This window comes from Caloenas nicobarica, chromosome 4, assembly GCF_036013445.1.
Source record: "Caloenas nicobarica isolate bCalNic1 chromosome 4, bCalNic1.hap1, whole genome shotgun sequence".
Lineage (NCBI taxonomy): Eukaryota > Metazoa > Chordata > Aves > Columbiformes > Columbidae > Caloenas > Caloenas nicobarica.
The window spans coordinates 24,024,237-24,046,154 of NC_088248.1; the positions used below are offsets into that span (position 1 = coordinate 24,024,237).

At 45.1% G+C, this 21,918-nt stretch overlaps 1 protein-coding gene across 1 annotated transcript in view; it reads right to left on the bottom strand.

The window, feature by feature from the left end:
* Positions 1-16,976, bottom strand: part of CDS1 (CDP-diacylglycerol synthase 1) — a 32,404-nt gene extending 15,428 nt beyond the window's left edge. Inside the window, exons 1-4 of the mRNA XM_065634173.1 lie at positions 16,896-16,976; positions 7,525-7,652; positions 4,671-4,767; positions 1,136-1,233 (exon numbers count right to left, since the gene is read on the bottom strand). Coding sequence (XP_065490245.1) covers positions 1,136-1,233; positions 4,671-4,767; positions 7,525-7,652; positions 16,896-16,976 — 404 coding nt within the window. The remainder of the gene's footprint in view (positions 1-1,135; positions 1,234-4,670; positions 4,768-7,524; positions 7,653-16,895) is intronic.
* Positions 16,977-21,918: the final 4,942 nt, after the last annotated feature.

A 21,918-nucleotide genomic window follows, 5' to 3' on the forward strand; every position in this document is an offset into this window, starting at 1 on the left:
TTCTCTCATCTCACTGAAATGTCTTAATGCAACAGGTTGGACTGAAAGGAGCTTTGATGTGAACTAGGGTGGCAATGCAGCAGAGTTGATTTTGAGCTCCACATATGAAAGTGGGGGTGGTCAACTGCCCAAGTAGACTAAGTGGTAGATTGCACATCTCCTCCTCTCAAAATTTTGGCAAGACTGCAGAATCATTCACATATGAATCTGCTCTAGTTGTATATCCAGAAGCCATGGAATAAAGCAGAGAATAAATCAATTCCCTGGATAATCCAGGAGTGAACTGATTAGCATTTACAGAGAGCCAACAGCAGGAATCCACCACATTACACAGTAAAGTTTCTTCTAGAAGTGAAGAAGGAGTATGACAAGAGGCATTTCGATTCCTTAAAAAAACCAGCCCCAAAACAAAATAACATAGGTCATGTCTGAAGAGCTATGTCCTTAAGCACTTAGCGACTACATGTGCCCAACACCTTTCCATAACACTGACTCTAATCAAAAAGTCTTTATTTTTCCTCCCAGAAAACAGAAGAATCAATTTCCCCTGTTCTATCCAGCCCTATGTAAGCTGGACATTGTCACAAGTATACGTGATTTGCCAGAAAAATTAATCTTATCTTTGTCCTTCAGAAGACTCCCCAACACTATATTTACACAGTCCTATGATTAAGTGCATGACTGTGAAGGATTCAAAACTTGTATGCAATTATTTTAAACCTGTGTGTGAAGAAGAGACTTTAAGGTACCTGTTCTATTTATTTCTTGTGCAAGGTTAACAGCCAAAAGAAGCCCAAAGTAAACATCAAAGCAGTTCAGGTAATACAGATTAGGCGATTGCTTGGCTATGCACATTTTTAGATAGCTTCCACGTGCTCAGTTCTGACTTAAAGCATATATACATGCATACATATATGTGTACATATATAAATATTTATAAGAAGGAAAAAATTGAAATTGTTTTGTCCAAGTTCACAGGTGGAAGACAACTACAGGATCTTGTATTAGAGACAGATGTCAAGTTTTTTGGCTGCATACAACCTACAAAGCTATCATTCCACCATGACAGGATCTGAAGAACATGAAGATTGAAGTTTCATGTCTCTACTTATTGATATTCTTGATTGCTACTCACCAGCTGAGGGATCTAAACCATGGTAAATCATACGAGTGGTAGACTCTGTAACCTATAGTAATGATTTCGTGGTAACACTTCACTTGGATGCTTAAGACCTAAAATTAAGAGAAATAAAAAGCTATGTAAACATGTTGCGATTGTTTCTTAGAGGCAGTTAAGTGCTACTACAACCTGCATTAAAGGGAGAAGCTATTCTGGATTCAAATTCCACACAAAAACCAGACAGCTTTAAAGCAAGTCCAAGGAAAACTAAAGCTCTGTTTAAACCCCCCAAAAACCTCAAAACCTCTCAGCATGCTGAGAAAAAAGCACATTAGGCTGACTGCAAGAATACACTCATGAAACAAAGAGAAGCTCCTGACTTTTCTTCATTAAAACAGTTTGTCAGCAGCAGGTCAAAAGTACTTCCTGGAAAGAAAGCTCTTCTGTCTCTTTTGGCTAAGTTTGATCTTTAAATTTAGTTTAAGAAATACTGTCTAGGTCCAATGGAAAAAAATCAGCTGTACAACACAGCTTGGACACGCAGGTCTTCCACTGACAGGTGTCTCATTAAGGGTAAGTCTACACTGCTAATTAGCATTGATGATTAGAAGCAAAGCTTGTCTAACCCAGGTCTGAACGTCATGCCCTCCATAGCCTTTGTTTTGGTTTGTTTTGCTGATCTCACCACTTCAGTGCCTGCCTGTGGAAGCCTGGGAGTACATCTCATCAGTTTTGGGGCTCCCAAGGACTCTCTGCCAGTTTTGCCCAACACAGTCACCAGGCAGCTCACCCTGCCCAGATACCAAGTGTTGCCAACCACTGCTAAGGCCACTGCTAATCCTGCACAGAAGCAGGAGTAAGGCTGTGGTGGTGCTGACTGTGCGTGTTGGCATGCTGGGCTTTGCGGTATTCTCTGACCGCTTGCGTTCATAAATACATTTCATCTTCCTCGACACATAAACACAGTTTAAGCAATATTATACCACCTCAGTGGTTTCATTTTGAAGTCACCCTACATCATGCTCTTTCTTCTGCTTGACCTACGTTATAGAACTTAAATGCTACATGCAAGACTAACATTCACAGAATCACAGAATCATGGAACGTTAGGGATCGGAAGGGACCTCAAAAGATCATCTAGTCCAATCCCCCCGCCAGAGCAGGAACACCCAGATGAGGTTACACAGGAAGGCGTCCAGGCGGGTTTTGAATGTCTCCAAAGAAGGAGACTCCACAACCCCCCTGGGCAGCCTGTTCCAGTGCTCTGTCACCCTCACTGAGAAGAAGTTTCTTCTCAAATTTAAGTGGAACCTCCTGTGTTCCAGCTTGAACCCATTACTCCTTGTCCTATCATTGGTTGTCACCAAGAAGAGCCTGGTTCCATCCTCCTGACACTCACCCTTTACATATTTATAAACATTAATGAGGTCACCCCTCAGTCTCCTCTTCTCCAAGCTAAAGAGACCCAGCTCCTTCAGCTTTTCCTCATAAGGCAGATGCTCCACTCCCTTAATCATCTTTGTGGCTCTGTGCTGGACTCTCTCCAGCAGTTCCCTGTCCTTCTTGAACTGAGGGGCCCAGAACTGGACACAATATTCCAGATGAGGTCTAACCAGGGCACAGTAGAGGGGCAGGAGAACCTCTCTCGACCTACCACCCCCCTTCTAATACACTCCAGGATGCCATTGGCCTTCTTGGCCACAAGGGCACAGTGCTGGCTCATGGTCATCCTGCTGTCCACCAGGACCCCCAGGTCCCTTTCCCCTACACTGCTCTCTAATAGGTCATTGCACCTTAGAGTGGAAAAGGACGCTGGGGTCCAAAGGCACGGAAGCTTGTGCTTGTTACCTTAGTAGCAGGCAACCGTAAAATGTGACTCCCAACATTTTAGAGCAGTCTCAGGGCTCATCCTCCAGACTTCACTGGATTACCCTTCCTACAAGTCTCTGAGCATTTGCAGTCTCAATATTAAGATTTGGTTTTGATATGAAAATTCTTGTCTAAATGTAAGATATTTGATTCCGGTGAAATTAAATAATTTGTGAACAAAACTGTTTCTTCCTTTCATCATTATTTTTTACATAGTCCCACGTCTACTTGATATACAGTTTATTACATTAGAAGATTGAGTTTTTGCCTTATGGCACAACAGAGGAAGAACTCTATTCCAATTCTCTACTAACTTCAATTACTTTTTGGTTCGTCGCTTGATAGCTTTGCCTGTGACTGCAATCTCCAAGTATATCGTGAATACACCAAATCACACTGCAAGTTGATTGGTTTATTGTAGTTCCAGTCATCATCATTCTCAAGTGTAACAGACTATGAAAGACTATGAAAAAAAAAATCTCTCTACAATGACTTGCACTTTAAAGTTGTTTTGTTTTGGTTTTGGTTGGGTTTTGTGGTTGATTTTTTGTTTTGTTTAAGTTTTTTGGTTTGGTTGTTGTTGTTGGTTTTTTGGTGTTGTTCTTTTTTTTGGGGGGGGGCGTTGTTTGCTTGTTTGGTTTTTACACACGCACGCACAAATCCTCCACCAGTGAAACAATGAATTACTAGTTTGTTATGTCATTCACCTGAAAACAGGAAATATAAACCAGACTAATTCAGATGTAGAGACTGTAATGCAGACCATAATACTGGTGAAACAACATTCCAGTCTGTTGAGACAATATAATCCAAAAGGGGGTCATGAAAAATAAAATTAAAAAAAAATTAAAATCACATTTTGACAGACAAACTTAGAGTAAAAAATCAAAGCAGTTACCCAAAAGTACTAAATTCAGTGTTCCAGAAGCCATAACCCTGCTTGTTATTTGCCATGACTAGGAAAGATAGTTGAAACATTATTCAGTAAAAATACAAGCAATAAAAATGATGGAAAGAAGCAGTAAAGGCTGACTGAGTATGCAGGATATATAAACATTATTATCATGATAGCTGTTCACTTCATGATCTAAAAATGCACTTAATCTCTGTACCTGGGAAAGAGATCTCGCTCCATTCTACAGATAAACCCAAGGCCGCAAGGCAGCCCTGCAGGGAATTAACGGAGTAGGCCTGAGCAAAGTGACAGTCATAGACAGCAGACAAGAGCTGCCTGCTTGCCTCAAAAATTAAGTTCTTGTGTCTTTTTGTTGTTCTTTGTTTGTGTGGGGTTTTTCTTTGTTTTGTTTTGTTTCGTTTTTTAAACAACAACAAAGAAAGAAGCAGCACAAACCACAAAGACCTTAACAGTAGGTGATGTGATAAGAACTGGACAAGCAAATGGATGACAGTAGTTTCATAAACTTCAAGGTAAGAATTTTTCAACTTACAGTTACTTTAATTCCTACTTTAAAAACATACTAATTACAGTATATAAGGAGTCCTTAATCCACAAGGCCCAATAGTGAATCTGTCTAGTGTTCTTCATAAGTATTTACATTCATACAAATGCGAGACAAACTGCTCTGAATTGTCTGTGCAGTTTGCTCCCAGCTGCCTTATGCATGATGAATGAAGAGATCAAGTAAATCTTCCACACCAGAATTCTTTTAAACAAACTTACCAGAAGCATCAGCATAAATGACCCCAGGTATATGATCAGAAAAAACCCAGAAATCATAGCTAGAGTGAGAATTCCACGAATCCACCAATTTTTCCATCTATTAAAAAAAGAAAATAAAAAGCAACCAGTTATAAATGCAAATCAATGCCACTTCCTTTACTAACTACAGATTAAAGTGTATTAGAAACAGTGAGAGTTCCAGAAATTTTCGTGCTTAATAAAACACATAGCAAGAAACACAGAATCAACCAAATATCCAACTAAACAGGATGCACAGTAAAAGAAATTAAAGTTACCACCTTCCTTCTCCCATGCTCCTCCCCCACCAAACATCAGTTGCAATTAAATGGATCAACTCCATATTGAAGCTGCTATGAAAATGCATCAGGACCCTCAAAAAGCATCGCAGGATCAGCAAGAACGATGGGGGCCCAGCCAGGTACAGGCTTGCGTGTGAAAGAAAGGCTGCCAGGGAAAAAAGCACACAATTCTTTGAGGACTAACAGCCACAAAACGGGTGATCACTGACTGTCCATAGTTGCCAGGCAGAGGGTGACCTATTGCAAGTGTCCTGTGCTCTTGTGAGCACGAGAGCCAGGACAGGGCAAGAAGTGACAATGAGGGGTGATGGGCCAAACTAGTTGTACTCATTTGCCCTCGTATAGCTTTGCAGCTGCTTGTGGCTACCTAAGGAAAGCAGAATAGAAACTCCTCTTACCAGGAATGCCTTCTTTCAAAAAATAAAAGTCTTTAAAACAACACAACACAACAACAACCAAACAAGAAAACCCCAAACCAATACAAACAAACAAGCAAGCAAAAAAAGGGAAAAAAACCCAAAACCAAAACATACAAGAAACCTCCACAACACAACAACGGGAAAGTCTTTTTTTTTTCCCCCTTTCTCTAATTTGTACAGTAATCAAAACTGTTATTTCCCACCCCTCCACTCCCAGAGGCCAATATCAGGAAAAAAAAATATCAAGAGCCCCATTCATTTTTTAAAAAATTTAATTTTTTTTTAAAAACTCAGAGTCATCACTTTCCCCATCATCACTTTCCCATGAAACTTTTTTTAGCTATCAATTGTCTTTATTGATATTACTTTTCAGTAAGTTTTTCTCCTCTTTTGCCTGCGTCTTTCCCTTCAAGAATTTTGCCTCTAAAAGTACAGTGAATCAACCAACCATAAGTTATGGCTAAACACAAAAAAACCCTAGTATGGCTTAAAGAAATTATTTCTAATGTTTTGCTTTTATGTCAGTCTTGTGCTCCATTGCTGCATCAGGAGATACACCTCATTCAGGGGACACTATTAGTTTTGCTTCATACTCCAGTTTTAATGTAAACGTTAACTAAACTTCAATGTAACTTTAATTTTCAAGGATGTTATTCGTTGGGAGGTTAACGGCAGCTAAAGCTGCTAATTGGATTTGCCTTAAGCATCAGCACAAAGGCACAACAGACTTTATCGCAACAGATGCTTTAAGTTCCTCTGTGACATGGGCTGTAGAGTAGCAGCTTACTCCTATGGGTATATCTATCGTAAGCAAGGCTGCTTTTAACAAGAATTCAACTTCACTTAAGAATAACGTTAAAAAACAATGTAGTATCTTGAGGGTGTTGACAGGCACGGCCCTGGAAAAAAGGCTTGGGTCAGTCAGACAATAAGCTCTAGCATCTAGGAAGGGCACCTCACAAGTTTATTGTATCCTAACTCTCCGCTGGAAAGTTACAGATACCGTTTCCTCTAAAGGCCAAATACAAAGAGAAACAATATTTTTCGTAGTTACAGTGCAACTGTGCAACTCACTCGTGTTGCACATTATGACAACAGCTCTGGTAGGGCTGCCAGTTATTAAACCTTCCTAGTGGGTCATTTTGAATCTAGCATTCATACGGCAATAAGAATTTACTTTTGCACTCGAAGCACATTTGTGCAAACACTCCAATAAAGAATTTCAAGCATGTGAAACAGGAAAGGCTTCGCCTGCACCTCTTAGCTGCAGGCTTGGAGGTATCACCATGCAAGCACCCTTTGAAACAAGCCTGATTTGGAGACCTAAGTCTTCCACAGCATTTAACATGGTAAGAGAACTCAGAAAGAGACAGTAATTAGTTACTCCTTGCAGTGTGATGGCAGGAGAGAACATCGCATTCTGCTCGCCGATTATGCAGTTTAGAAACATGCTTTTTGAAACCTGGGAACAATACGTTTGTGTATAGCTACCAGACATCACAACAGAAACAGACAACAGAAGAAAAGGAGCAAGTAAAAAATCTGGAGTTTCACATTATTATTGGTTGGGTTTGTTTGTTTGTTTGTTTTTTACAAGGACTTGGTAGTTTTTAATCATGGTCTGGATCAGAGGACCTTTTCCTGCGTCTTGCAAGACCTAAGTTGCGTCTAAAATATACACTGTATATTGCTCCATTTGTTATGCTGAGCATAAGGTATATGTGATACCCACATCCATTTTACTAGGTAGTTTTTTGGTATGTGATTTATCACACACCTAAGTGCTCTTTCATCGCATTAGTGAAAAACATGTAATGCAAATCCCCATCTCCAAAAGCGTTGGACTGATCAAGTGTTGTAAAGGGACTGTATAAAAAAAATTATATCAGAAATTTATTTGTTAGCCTCCATGAACACGCAGGTCCCCATGATTATCTGTCTGCCTGTACACATGCACACACCCTCGCACTTGCAAGCCCTAAAGCTCCTGTGAACAGGGTGTGAAGGCAGAAACCAAGGTTTGAACAGAGATAGCAGGAAAAAAATAAACATTACTTTATAAGGTAAGGAAAAAAACCAAAACTGTGTTGTATTTAACTGTTTGTTTCACTATACCTGGCAGACAAGCCAGACAAAGCCCTTTTGAGGATTTCTGGAGTGCTGTCTGTTGGTGGAGGAACATCAGGAACATCTGAATCATTTCTAAGATCCAAATCCACAAGTCTTTCTTCCAAATCCACTTCCTAAGATCAAAATAATATATCAGAATATTCGTTATTAAGAATATTAGTTATTATGTCAGCAAACAGTATTCAGAGTCACGAACATTACTTTAGGCACTGATAATATCTGCATTACCTTCCAAAAAATAAGAGAACAATGGTGTACTAGTGAAACTGTAGCTTTTGTAGGAAGCAAATGTATCACAACAAATGTTTATAAGACCAGTACTCAGATGTTGTGATATTACCTGCTGTGCTCAAGAAACTTCACATTCTAGGCACTTTTTGACCCACATACACTAACTTTTAATGAAATTAGAAGGGTCTTCTCGTGGTTTACTGTCACGTTAAGGAAAAAAAAAAAAAGAAATAGACTGCATGAAAACAGAGTCTTTTTGTACAGTGAAAAGGTCATTGGCATAGTCTCATACATGTGTATGCCAGGACTTGAACTCTCCAGCTTGAAAAGAACAATCCAAGAACAAACTTGGAAGTGACCACATGTCCTATGGACATGGTATTATTCAGAATAATTTCCTGTATGACTCCAACACTGCAGTTGTTCCTTCAGCATTTGCTAACAACCACTCAGGAAGACGCCATCCAGACAGACTGTGTGTCGAACCCAAACACAAAACAGGCATTACACGCTTTGGTGATAACATACAAATTGTCACCAGCAGTCAGAGTAGACCATCAAGACTATTTTCCCCCTCAGTTAAGGCTAACGCTAAAGGTGCTGATAAGTTACTTCACTCATTCTAATGTTACAAACCCCACATCTCTGGGGAGTCAGAAGGCTGCAAGGTGTCTCTAGCTCAGTGTCCTGCTCTCTGACCTTCCTCCCGACCTCCTTGACCTGCCTCACCTCCTTACAACCTCAGACAGCACCTAGCCTGCCCTGACACCTCAGGTTCATCAGTGCTTAATGACTCTGGGGACTGTGAAGTAACTGTGCTCCAAAACATTTTTCACCATCGCTATACTGCCATGTCCCAGTCTCCTCTTTCCAGTTCCCCCATTGCAGATCTTGGTTGTTTCTCCTTAATCAATTTCCATGAATGAGACTGCTTTTCCTTCCTACTTTCCTTAATAATTTTATTGTCTTCCCTCGTTCTATTTTTGGAAGACAGCAGAGGTATATTTTCCCTCTCGCCCCCTCCACAAGACACCACAGAATTCAGCAGGCCTACAAGGGCCAGCCATCGCATGGATACTCTGCCTACAGCCCATCGCCTTTTCCAGGAAGTTGCACTCGGGTGCAAGCGCTGCTGCCCTGCCTGACCCCTGTGAGCAGCACCGGCGGAGCACACAGACCCCCGGAGCTGACCAGGGTGCTGCAGCCGCCGCTCCCGCAGCCCGCCCGCTCACCTCACCCCGGCCCCCTCCCCACGGACACCGGCCTTACGCCGAGGGAACGCACCGGTTTTTGCATTTTTATCTTTTTAGAGCCCGGGACTGTGAGCTGGCACGATACACAAGCGCAAGGGAAACGGGGAACAACAGCAATTTTCGTTTTTAATATATCAGGCCTTTGTTTTTCTCAATCACTTTATGTCCCACGCACATGCCCAAGAGGAAATTCTTGAATGGATTTCACACCGTTTACTTCTTTGAAACTCATCATTAATGCTTCTCCTATTCCTTGAAACCCCACAGTTGAATAGTTATTAGACATTGCCTATAATTAACAGAAGTAAAAAAATCTAATACTCTAATGGCAGTCCAGACTTCGGAAAGTCTGTCAAACACCTGAAAAAGCACATAAATAAATAAACAAAAGTTACTGTGCTTGCAACCTTGTTATTCTTTCTCATAGTTTGCACCACATCTTAGGAAATTAACTCTAGATGTGACAGTGGGAGGACAACAGGTCTTCCCCAAAGCCATGTCCCACCCTGTGGCCTGCACTGGAGCGCAGCAAGCTATCTGCACAGCTCCAGAAGATGCCACTCCCTGTGCAGATGATGGGCAGTAATCCTGGCCATAAAACCACGACTTACTGTCTTTAATATTAATCCCTGTTTGCACATGGCAGAAACGTTCTTTCTTGTAAGCACTCAGAACTAGGAATACCCCCAAACATTTCTGGTGCCATTTTCAGGCTTTTGGGATTACAGAAAAATTATTCCTTAATTCATCAGTGTTTAAACATTTAAAAAAAATCATACTTAATCTTATCCCTCTGACATTTAATACACAACTGTCATGCACCTCATTAGAAATAATGTTTTAGATATTCTGTTTCCAACATACGATTTCACAGGTGCATGGCATTTTTCAGAGTATCTGAACACCTTGAAGGAGTCTGTGATTATCCAATGTGTTTTTCTGTAGCTTGTGCTTGATACTGCTGCAACTGGGAGCCTGGTTGGTGCAACCTCGAAGTTGTATAGCACTTGGTGCATTTGGTAATTTTTTAGCTACACTAACCTGTTGGAGACCAACCAACAACTATAACATCACAGAATCACAGAATGTCAGGGATTGGAAGGGACCTCAAAAGATCACCTAGTCCAATCCCCCTGCCGGAGCAGGAACATCTAGATGACGTTACATAGGAAGGTGTCCAGGCAGGTTTTGAATGTCTCCAGAGAAGGAGACTCCACAACCTCCCTGGGCAGTCTGTTCCAGTGCTCCGTCACCCTCACCATGAAGAACTTTCTCCTCATATTTAAGTGGAACCTCCTGTGTTCCAGTTTGTATCCATTGCCCCTTGTCTTATCATTGGTTGTCACCAAGAAGAGCCTGGCTCCATCCTCCTGACACTCACCCTTTACATATTTATAAACATTACTGAGGTCATCCCTCAGTCTCCTCCAAGCTAAAGAGACCCAGCTCCCTCAGCCTTTCCTCATAAGGGAGATGCTCCACTCCCTTAATCATCATTGTGGCTCTGCGCTGGACTCTCTCCAGCAGTTCCCTGTCCTTCTTGAACTGAGGGGCCCAGAACTGGACACAATATTCCAGATGTGGTTTCATCAGGGCAGAGTAGAGGGGTAGGAGAACCTCTCTCAACCTACTAACCACACCCCTTCTAATACACCCAAGGATGCCATTGGCCTTCTTGGCCACAAGGGCACAGTGCTGGCTCATGGTCATCCTGCTGTCCACCAGGACACTTCCTTCAACTTCAACTTCCTTTTGTAACATACCTAAAAATGACCTCGAGTGCTTAATTTTCCAGTTAATTGCTATAATGGCCACAACCATTTCCTGGACAAGGCATTTAATTTGCAAAGTCAGAAGTCAAGGAGGAAGTCGTTCACTAAAAGCTGGCAAATTGTCTTCTGCAGCATGAAGTGCTTAGAGAATCCCACCACTGGGGGATAAGCCTTTCTTGTTAATCGTTTTCTTAATTATTTTACATGATTGATTGTAAATATTCCAGGTTATAGCTACAAACAACAACAATCTTTATGGAAAGAAACACTAAGTTAACCATTACAAAAGCCCTCAAAACCCCAAACAAACAAAACCCAAGAGTGTTGCTACTTTGCTACTTCAGCTTGAACTTGTAGACGCAGTTTTGGAGTTCAGTATAAAACCAACCAGCCGTTCCTTCTCCTGCTCTTCCAGCTTGAGATTTGGCCAAGCTGAACACACAGTAACAATAAGGACCCGTGAGAGGTATTAACTGAAATGCCCTAGGTTTCATACCATGAGCAGATATTTACAAGGTTTTCAAAGATTAATTGAAAACAGAAACAGAAATTGAAAGCAGGAGTGACTAAGACACCTCTCAACTCCAACTCCAGATGAAATGTTTGATCCAAGGTGTTTTCATTTTTTTTCTGGAGTTCTCAAACTGCAGGTGCCAGAGCCTTTTACATGCATGACACGTGCCCCTCCCGTCTCCTTGGTTCACATCTCAAGTGTCTCTGGCAGGTAGACTGTGCAATGAGGTCGCTGCCTTGCTTCTCTTCATCTGAAGACACAGGTTCCTTCAAGGGAACCTGTCTGATCAGGTCATAGAATTCAAGCTGAGATGGTGCAGGACTAACAAGTATAGGGAAGAAGGCAAACATGACAGTTACTCATACACTACAAACAGCTCAGTACACAATAAACGCGCTTATCCGACACACTACAATGCTCATAGTTTTTTTTCATTTCCAAAGTACCTTGAGACAAAGGTTTATCTAGTTGTAGGGGTTTGTTTTGTTTTAATTTTGGCCTTCTAAAAGACTTTCATCCTTAAGCTAAATCTTCTTTACAAGACTATGCACACTTGGACATACAAGGAGGAACTAAAACAGTCAGGAGCCTGAGTCCCCCTAACAAGAGTTCAAAACATCTTGCCACAAATGAAGCTTCCGTGTGGATTTCTGCTTGCCGCCTACTTCGCAGCAGGTACCAGAATACAGCTGTGTGTCACACAGAAAAACTAGACATGTCAACCTTTCATCATCTAAAAGGCCATACACATCTGAATTGCTGTTTTGTACCGCACGCTCTCCACTACAATTAACATGTGCCGAGTGAGCCATGCACAAGAATCACTCTAGTTACAAAGGCACTTGCAGTGTTTTGCTTGCATTGCATTTTTTCAGGACATAATAAGGAACTCCCAAGTAGACCATGAATATGTTTTTCTTGGAGGATGCAGCCTCATCTACACAAACAGCAACTGAGAAAATGAAGATGTTTTCCAACAGCTAATGTAAAAAAAAAAAAAGGGGGGGGGTGGGGGTGGGGAAGCATGCTGGTTTGACTGAAAATGAGTTAATTTTCTTCATGCACTTAGAAACTTTTCTTTTTCATAGCTAGCATGATCATTGTTTGGATTTAGTTTGAGAACAAGAAGATAACACCCTGAGACAGAGTTAATGTTTTTCTTCAAGTAACTTTCCAGTGTTTTTTTGAGTTGGAACATAGAGAATGTAAGAGCTTGCTGTTATCTTAGTTGATGTCTGGGAGCCAAGGCCTTTCTGAGCTCTCTGCCCGCAGGTGTGAGGCAGCTGGGAAGTGGGGCAGAGATGGGAGAGACCTTGACTGACATCCAGACTAATCATGAAGAATATTCCATGCCACAAACATCATATGTAAGAAGAGTCGGGATTTTCCACCCAGGGATATGGAGATCTGTTCTGGTTCTGCTCTGTTTCAGTTGAGTTCTGTTCAGGAGTTCTCTTAGTCCAGCCTTTTGCCACTCCGCCCTGTTGCAGAGGCCTCTGGGCCTTTCTGCCTTTTTGGCTTTTTCTCTCTCTTTCCCCAGGATCAGCTGCTCGGGACCAGAGCGCTCTCTTACTGGGACTGGCTGCTCGGTGCAGACCAAGTTTGTGAGGAATTACATTGAGTATCTTTTACTTTACATTCTATTTTCCATTTTTATATATATTAGCAATAGTAGTGGTATATTAGTATTATTTTATTAAACTGTACTTATCTCAGTCCATGAGTTTCTCCCTTCCCTTTTGATTCTCTCCCCTATGGGGGGGTGAGCGGGAGGAAAGGAGCGAGTGAGCAGCTATTGTGGTTTAGATTGCTAGCTCAGGTTAAACCTCAACAGCAAGGAAAAGAATTTAATTATTGTCATTTTACTGGTATATGTGCTACTTGAAGTAAGTTTTCTCCTCTAGCTCTATCCTTTCTGCAGTGTCTTTCACAAGTTTTACACGCAAGTCAATAGTTCAGTTAGGCGACATTAGTAGCATATTTAATTAGATGTACCTTGATATCTTCCTTGGAACTCTAGATATCCAAGTATCAGAAGATCCTGCATAATGAGGCCCTTTTTTTCCAAACTGTTGAGGCCTGACATACACAGAAACATGAGCAAGAGAACTGCACATGCTGAATCAAAGATAGAAACCTACAGATCCTTTACTACCGGCATTAGGACTAATTCACCACTACTTCCAAGAAAACAGGTTTGGAAATAGTCAGCCCTTTGGCTATTAACACACTTGTAGCAGACAGCACAGAGGTCAGACTTCTCTGTGAAAATTAAATACATCCATTTTCTGGATATTCCAAAAGAAGTAAGTGAAATGAAGTAACTACGTGAGCCATGACAGACTCTAATGTTCCGCCACAACCCATACGGCCATCAGGACTTTCCTTTATCTCTAAGCAGGTTTGGGAGGTTTTGGGCATCAAAGACCCACGTCTCAAACCCAGCTTTACAGGTCTGAGTAACTTACTGATTCCCTGTAAAGGCTGTCTCACAGGACAGAAACGTTTTTTTCAATACTGTAGGAGAAACAGTGGTCAGTGATTCCAGGCTTGGTTTAGTTACGAATAATTAACGAGTACAGGCACTTGTTCCCACAGCACAAGCAGCAATAAAACATGATTCCACTACCCCCTCCATGTCCTGCTCCGACAACTCTGCACAGTACAAAGAGGAACAACTGTGTGATTGCTTTCGGGATATGATAATTTCCTTGAAGCATTTGAAAGCAGTGTAACTTGCATTTTATTACAGTAAAGAATACAAACAACTGGTATTTCAAAAGAAATATGAACACATGAAGAAGATCAGTCTGTAAAACTTTAACTGACTTATATATATTAAGTATTTTAATGCCAAATCATTCCTCTTACTCCCAAGGCCAGCAGAGTATTTATGAAGGCACTTTGACACAACATTCTTAGGACAAGAGCATCTAGGGCAAACAGCAGCAAATAAGAAAGGGACAACCGAAAGTTCACTTCTGCATGCCACAGGACAATGCAAAGAAACAAACTTGTGACATTGAGAAGAACTATGGGGCAAAGGCATGTTCACAGGAATTTTGCAAAAAGTCATCAGCTCGACAAGCTAGTGAGCAACTGAAGGAACTCAGACTTGCAGAGCTTGTGAACTTCAGGGCATACCATGTTTCTTCACAGAAAACCAAGGAAGTTAACTTTTATTTGAAATTATAGGGACATAGGAATGGCTACCAGTAATTTTTAGTTACTGGTAAAGAGTCATGCAAATGAGAGGGAAAAAAAGCTTCACTTAAATTCAGTATGAAATTTGCATCTATGACATAGTAAGTATGACATGAAAAGTATCAGATCACATACTGAAAATAGGGCTAAAAGTACAAAAGATAAAACCCTCCAGACATATTTAGCGTTTGTGGAGTTCTTCAGCAAACAGAGTGCTTCCCTGCTTTGGCAAACAAGGTGCTTTAAAGCATGTCCCGCTTATGCACCTGGAAGTCTGAATTAATTGGGTCAACAAGAGTCGAAGCAGAACAAAGCAGTTTCCCAATGAAAGGAGACAACCAAGTTTTCTCCTTCATTACAAATGAGGAAGAGGGCGATGTTTCTGAGCTGCACGCTAGGAAGCAGTGGAAACCCATCACATCATGGCTATCCTGAGTAGTTATGAACAAGTTTGGGGTCCAAATATGTAATTACCACACCAAATAGGTCATCCCAAAATAGCCAAAGGACAATAAGATATTAACTTCTTGCAGAGGTCAGGCAAGAGGTAGAGCAGAAAAATAACCATCTGAGAAAGCGTATAACGTGGCATCTGTGAATCCAAATGACCAGATGCTTCCCATCAAATCACCGACAGCAGACATTACCTGTGTACTCACATTCACAACCAAGACCCAAACTGTGACCCACTGAGAGAAAACCTAGTACAAAATGCTGGCTTACAGTTACCAAACACACTCAAGACAGCTTAATATGTAAAATTAATCACTTGAGAGCCATGACAAGGGTCACTGGTGCTGTGCACATTGCAGACAGGTTGAACTCCAATGGGAACAAGGAGAATCCCCCCAAAAATCCATCAAAAAGTCTTCTGAGGCATGGAAAAGGCTTTCAGCATCTAACAATTCAAGCAACTATCACAAACATATGCATATTGAAACTAATCTCCTGAAACCAACATCCTAGTTGGATACATAGGAGCAGAGTCCTTTCTGTTCAACACCACCTGAAATTAGATAAAATGCTCTTTTTCTGCCAGGACTGTAGAGCAGCTAAAGTAAAAGCACAGCAGGCCTACCAGCAAAAACAGCCTTTTCCTCTCTGCAAGTCACATAGGTAAACCAAGAAAAATAGCAGCAAGTTCTAGGTGCACCCTTTTGAGGTCCAGAGAGTAGAGGTTCTGAACAGGAAGAATTCTTCGAAGGCAGCTTGCTATGCACCTCAGAAATGAACCTAGCCTACAAAATAAAGCAAACCAGAACAGCTCCGTAGAAAAACAGGTTTTTTGTGCACATTGCTACAAGAAATCATGTTTAAAAGTTAATTCTCCTCTACAGAGAAATACTCTCTGTACAGCTATCATCTAGATATTACCTTATTCCATCACAGCCCTCAATGTGGCAAATTTTCAAGTTAATTTGCTTTGAGCTCATGCAACCAAAGCACAGAATAAAAACTATCGAGTTTCACTTTCCAGTTCCTCGCCACAACGCCTAAGGCACGCTACACGCTGCGCAGCTTCGGCATCATGCAGGTTTAAACAGCCACCGATTTGAGAGTCCTCCACCACATATTGCAAACTCAGTTTAGCAATCAGAAAGTTTTGGGGGTTTGTTTTTTGGTTTTGGTTTTTTTAAAATTCTAGTTACCAAAATGAAATCATCTCTTTTGTTTTACTCAGAGAATTAGCTTAGCTTTTGTAGAGATAAGCCCTAACTCCAGAGAGAACAAAAGAACAGCGCTGTGGCTGTTTCGCCGCTATAAAGAGCCTGATGCGTAGACTTAGCATTTCAAAAACCTATTGCCTTAGCAGAAATGCCATACTGTAAGTCCTTTCCGGGCCAGAGGTGAATGCCTATCGCTTAAAAGGCCATAAAGCAGAAACGGTTGCCGGGGAAGTGCTGACACAGCCTTTGCCCGGCGCGGATCGCCGTTCCGTGCTCGCCTCCCCGCTGCCACCCCGGCCCAGCCGCGCTCTTCGCCTGTCCCGGCCGCGTCGGCCGGGGGGTGAACTCCAAAACCCCTCAGCCTGGCAGCCCAGCGCCGCTCGGCTTGTGCTGCGGGCCCGGCCGGAGACCCGCCGCTCCCGCTTCAGCCTCGCCAAGGGCCGGGGAGGGCGGGACAGTGGGGCAGGACACGCGGGGGCCCCTCGCCCCCGCGCACCGCTGGGCACGGCGCCCCGCAGCACCCCCGGCGGTTCGGCAGCGCGGGGAGGGGCCGGGGAGGGCTTCTCCCCCGGGCAGGGGACGCGGCGTGGGGCCGCAGCCACGGCCCGACCATCCCGGGTGGGGAGGGCGGGCCAGCGCCGCTCCCCGGGCTCCGCCCCGACTCCCCCCGCGCACCTGCCCCAACGGCCGCCAACGGCCCCGGCCGCGCGCTCACCTTGTCGCTGCCCTCCTCCTCCGCCGCCGCCGCCTCTTCCTCCTCTTGGGCGGCCGCCCGCCGCCGCCGCCGCGCCGACATCGCGCCGCGGGAGCCCAACGTCCGCCCGGCAGCGGGCGGGCACAGGCGGCGCCGGGCCGATCGGGACAGGGAGGGTGCAGAGGCCGCGCCGCAGAGCCCGATCGCCGCCTCCGCCTCCCCTGGGGAGCCTGGCGTTATACCCCCCCGCGGAGGGGGGCGCTCTCGCCGCGGACGGCGCCGCCACGGCTCGGGGGCGCGGCCGGACCCACCGCCCCGGCAGCCGAGAAGCCACCGCGTCCCCGCGGCGGCAGCTGGGCCGAAGGGGGCGGGGCGGCGTCGCCCAGGTGCGCCCGGAGCTCCGCCCCCCCGCTCTGGCCCCGCCCCCTGCGCCGGTCGGACCGGCGGGGGCGGGAGCGCCCGGCCCGCTGCGTGGTTCCCGCCCTCGATGCGGGGGTGCGGGGGGACCCGAGCGGGGATTCCTGTCGGGCAGGGGCCCGGTGGCCAGTGCGGGGGGTACCTGCAACCGCAGCGCACGTCCGGGCCGCCGCCCCCTGGCGTACCTCCGCCGGTGCCTCCCCGCAAAGCCCTCTGCCGCGGGCATGAACCTCAGGGTTGTTCTATTTCCTGGATGCCCGAATGGCCCCGGGGTGCTGCGTGCCTGCAGTCCGGCCGTGAGATCCCCAGGAGACGGGGACGGGCATCTCTACACAGCCCTGGTGTCCACTCTGTGTGGACACCCGTCAACAGCGGTGCTGCAGCCCCCACGGGCACCGCTGGTTGTCTGTGGAGCCCCCACGGGCATCCCCGGTGGTCTGTGCAGCGCTTTGCTTTCCTCTGGGATGCTTACACCCACCCGCCGTGTGTCCACTTAAAAAGGCAGGTTGGTGCTCGCCTGGGTCCTGCCCCACCGTGCCATGCACTGGCCCCACTGTGCCACGCACCTCCCTAAGGTTTCACAGTCAAGAAGAGTGCTCTGCGAGGGCAGTTACACACACCTCATAACAGATGCTACCCCGACAGCTCTATCTTCCTCTCAAAATAGCCACCACTCACTGGCTGCTTCGGGAGCTCTGCAGAGGGTGGGTGTGAAAGGCGCACGGAGCCCTCTTCACCCAAGCTGCAGCCGTGCAGGATACAAGGGGGTCAGGCTGGAGCAAAGCCTCCCTGCCCAGAGACAAGCAAGTCCTGCTGAACACCCTGGCCTGATGTGGAAACCGCGCCTGTCTGCTGAGACTTGGTGTCATCCCAGCCCTCTGATCCTGCTCAGGTGACCGAGTCAGAGCGCCTCTCAGCTCTAGCAAGCTGCTGCCAGGTGATCCAGAGAGCAAACGCCAACTTTGCGTCCCAAAGCCTGCTGAATTCCTCTGGCTGCCCCATCACAGTCCCTGTCCTGCTCCCATGTGTTTGTGTGGCTACTGACAGTCTGGTCACAGCCAACAACTGGCTGCGCCATAATGTTCCCATGAAGATAGTCTAGATGTCACCTCCGTGTCCACATGCTGGCTTGCTGTGTCTGCAAACATGGGCCAACACCTCTTGCTACACAGCGTCTGCTGTAATTTATGTTATCCCTCTGGTGACCGGTTTCACCATGCTTATTTCATGATTTAGGCTCATTACATAAATAACACTATTGATTATGTACCTCTGAAGGTATGCTCGGCATGTTTTCAGTGGCAACTTCGCAGTTCAGGAAGTTAGAGCGACCTGCTGTGAGTGGACATGGATTACAGTGTGGACAACCCAACCCTGACCTTGCTGCCAAGAAGCACAGACCCTCTGGTGTTCAGGAAGACCATCCATTTCTGTGAAATGCTTTACCTGAGGGCTACTGACAGTGTCAGGAGGCAGCGTTCCTGCAGTGTTCCCAAGCACATGCAAAAACCTGGTGTGCTAGGAGAAGGGTGGCTCTAGGAGAAGGGTGGCTCCAGCAGAAGGCAAACCAGAGACCCAACACCAGACCAGACAGGCCATGGAGGCACAGCTCCTGCCACCGGGTCCTTTACAGACAAAGGCGACAGTGGCAGCCCACCACTGACCAGAAATACGGCCATATGGCCTGCTTCCTCCAACACTTCACTCTTACTAAGTATAATTTTAAATGTATTTCTCCATAAGTGAAATATTAGGGGGGGGAAATGGAGTCAAAAGTCGTGTCTCCTTCCGCAGCAGGGAAGAAACCTAAACCATACGGGTTGAGTTAGGGACAGAGCAGATCCCAATGGGTAACAAGGCATCCTTTCCACTATCTCCTCTTTCAGTAGGTTTCTACTATTGAGTTTTCCCTTGCAAGCATTTCTCCAGCAAAGCTTTCAGAAGAAGCCACAGTATCCCCTACTTCAAGCACAAGATGTGCATTAATTCTGCCAGCCCCACAATGGGACTGGCTGTCTAGAGGAAAGAATAAGAATTTATTTTCTCTGCACAGAGAAACTAAAAAGTAGCTTGTCTGGTCTCCGCTGCTTTGCCACCCATGGTGGTGTGGCACTTGGAGCAGACATCCAGGCTGTTTCCCTTGGCATGCAGATCCCACATGGGGGTCAGCAGCCCCAGGTGGGGTGGACACCAACCACCCTACAGCCACCACAGAGCAGCTGGGTCTGGCTAAAGAAGTATATGCCTTGTTATAGTCCTTCCTGGTAAACCAGACATAACAAATGCAGGTCTGAGAAGGACTAGATGCTGCCCTTCTGCCACAGAAAAAGCCCTTCTGTGGTCAACGAGACAGAGACAATGCTTCAATACCTGCATAAAGATCGTTAAGCAGATCTTTATGGCCTGTCTGGCAGAGGAGAAAGACCTGCCATTTCTCCTACACCTTCACTCCTTAACCTAAACAGTGAAGGAGAAAAGAATTCACTTAGAAAAGCTTGGAGGAAAAAATATTTGTTCAGCAAATGGTGTGATGGGAGAAACTAATGATAATGGCAAAGGAGGAAAAGGTGAAGTTACTCGAAACATATTAATGAGCAGAGAGAAACACAAGAAAATGAGTCACTGCATTTTGGGAATAAGAAAGCAAGCAGTGGACAACTGGTGACAGTGGGGTGAGGGAATGAGAAATCTTCTGGGCAGGGCCACCAGGAGAGAGAGAATGAACAACAAGGACCAGGCTTTGGCAGGATCAGGCGGGAACCCAGCCCTGGCCTTGCTCGCCTCCTCTCTCCCAGCCGGGTGCTCTTGCTGCTGCCACACACCTTTTCACCCACAGGAATGTGAGGAGTGCCAGAGGAACAGCTGTAGCACAGCAAAGTGTTTCAGACCTCTTCAGCCCAGAAGATCTATGCGGCAGGGGGCTTAGAGAACAGGCAGAACATGGGAGCAGGCTGTCCTCCTTCTTGGTTGCAGCCCCTTGCAGTCATTGGAGCCCAGCATGTCTCCTGAGTCGCAGCTGGTTTGACTGGTCGGATGGGAATTTTCCGAGTCAACACCCTGTTACTCAGGTTCCTTTGGGGTAAGTAACTATGCTGGCTGGAATGTAACATCACTTTTCCCAACTCCGTGACCCTGCGTGGTTTCACAATGTGTTACAGAAACCTCCATGTTCTCTGCGCACAAAGGTATTAGCATGTCAGCCACCAACTTTTCTGATATGCAAATATTAATATTATCACCTCTCTTGTATACAGGTTCAGTATCCTGATCTGTAAGGCCTCACAGGCTTTTGTTGCTCTGGCTCGCCTTTTGCCTTCTCCTTCTATTCCCACACGTATTTAATGGCTCAAAGCTGCCAGCAAACAAACCAAACCTTGGTGACCAGGCTCAATGTTTTCTGCAGCATGGAGAAGCCCCTAAGAAGCACATCCCCGCCCTTCGCCCCGGTGCCCAGAGCTAAGGCGCACTCCAGGTATCCGCAGCAGGCAGATCTGCATTGCCTGCTTAGCCAGGAGCTGCCTGTCCTCTGTCTGCCTCGACCTACCTACAGAAGTGGGAGTTCTCTGCCGGCAGATGCAAAATTAAAGCCCTGATGTTAAAATAGTTATATAAGCCCTGTGTTAAAGCACTTACACAAGCTGCATACAGCCTCCTGACAGCCGGCCAGCCAGCTGGGGGCTGCTGCTCTCTCTGCTGAGCAACAAAAAGCCCCTTTTGCAGGAGAGAAACAGAGCAGGGCTGCTTCGTTGCTGCTGCAGCAGGAGCAAATGGAAGGAACAGTCCCTCGTTCACTCTGAAGCTGAGGAACAGAAGATACACAGCTCAAAACACGTGCTGGCAAGAACAGCATGTCTGCAGACATGGCACTAAGGAGCCCTATTTGCTGGAGGTCTTGGAAACAGAAGTTGTTTGCAGCTTTGGGGTTTTAAAAATTGATTCCTACTTATGCACAGAACAAGTGAGACAAGTGGAAAATGTCAATACCTACTCGTCAGCACAGACAACAATGTCCAACAATGTCAACGATGGCTCAGTACCCCCTCAGATAATATTAATTATGAACAATATTGTAATGTGCTGCATTTAATCTATTTATAAATTTTTTGCATCCCTAGATTATTATAAAGAGGATAACCCCAAGCCAGAAAGAAGCAGAGAGAACAGCAATACAACAGCCTCAGATCACGTTGAGTGTTTTTTTCTCCAAAGCACAAGGCAAACTATTAATACCCTGTGCTCCCCTGACAAAACTGAGAGCTGCAAAACACTGCCTGGCACTCACTGCCTTGAGACTGCGCGTGGGAGCGGCGTGCGGGAGCCCAGGTACTTGGGATACACTTGAAGCTGAAATTCCAGGTCAGAAGCTTGTTATTAAACAACCGGTGCACTCCGAGATGAATCCTCCTCCAGCTCCGAGCATTAGAACCAGGTGCAGAAAAAAAGGAAAGCCCTACTGGAATATAAGGAGGTGAAAGTCAACTGAGAGGCTGCTTTTTCCCCTCTAAATGAATACAGCATTAGCTCTAACACTGTCTTGCAGGGTTTAACATGAGTCAAAAGCTAATGATGCTTTCTCAAGATGTCCTGAATAAAGCATAAATATCTATATTAATTGAAGTTCACTAAC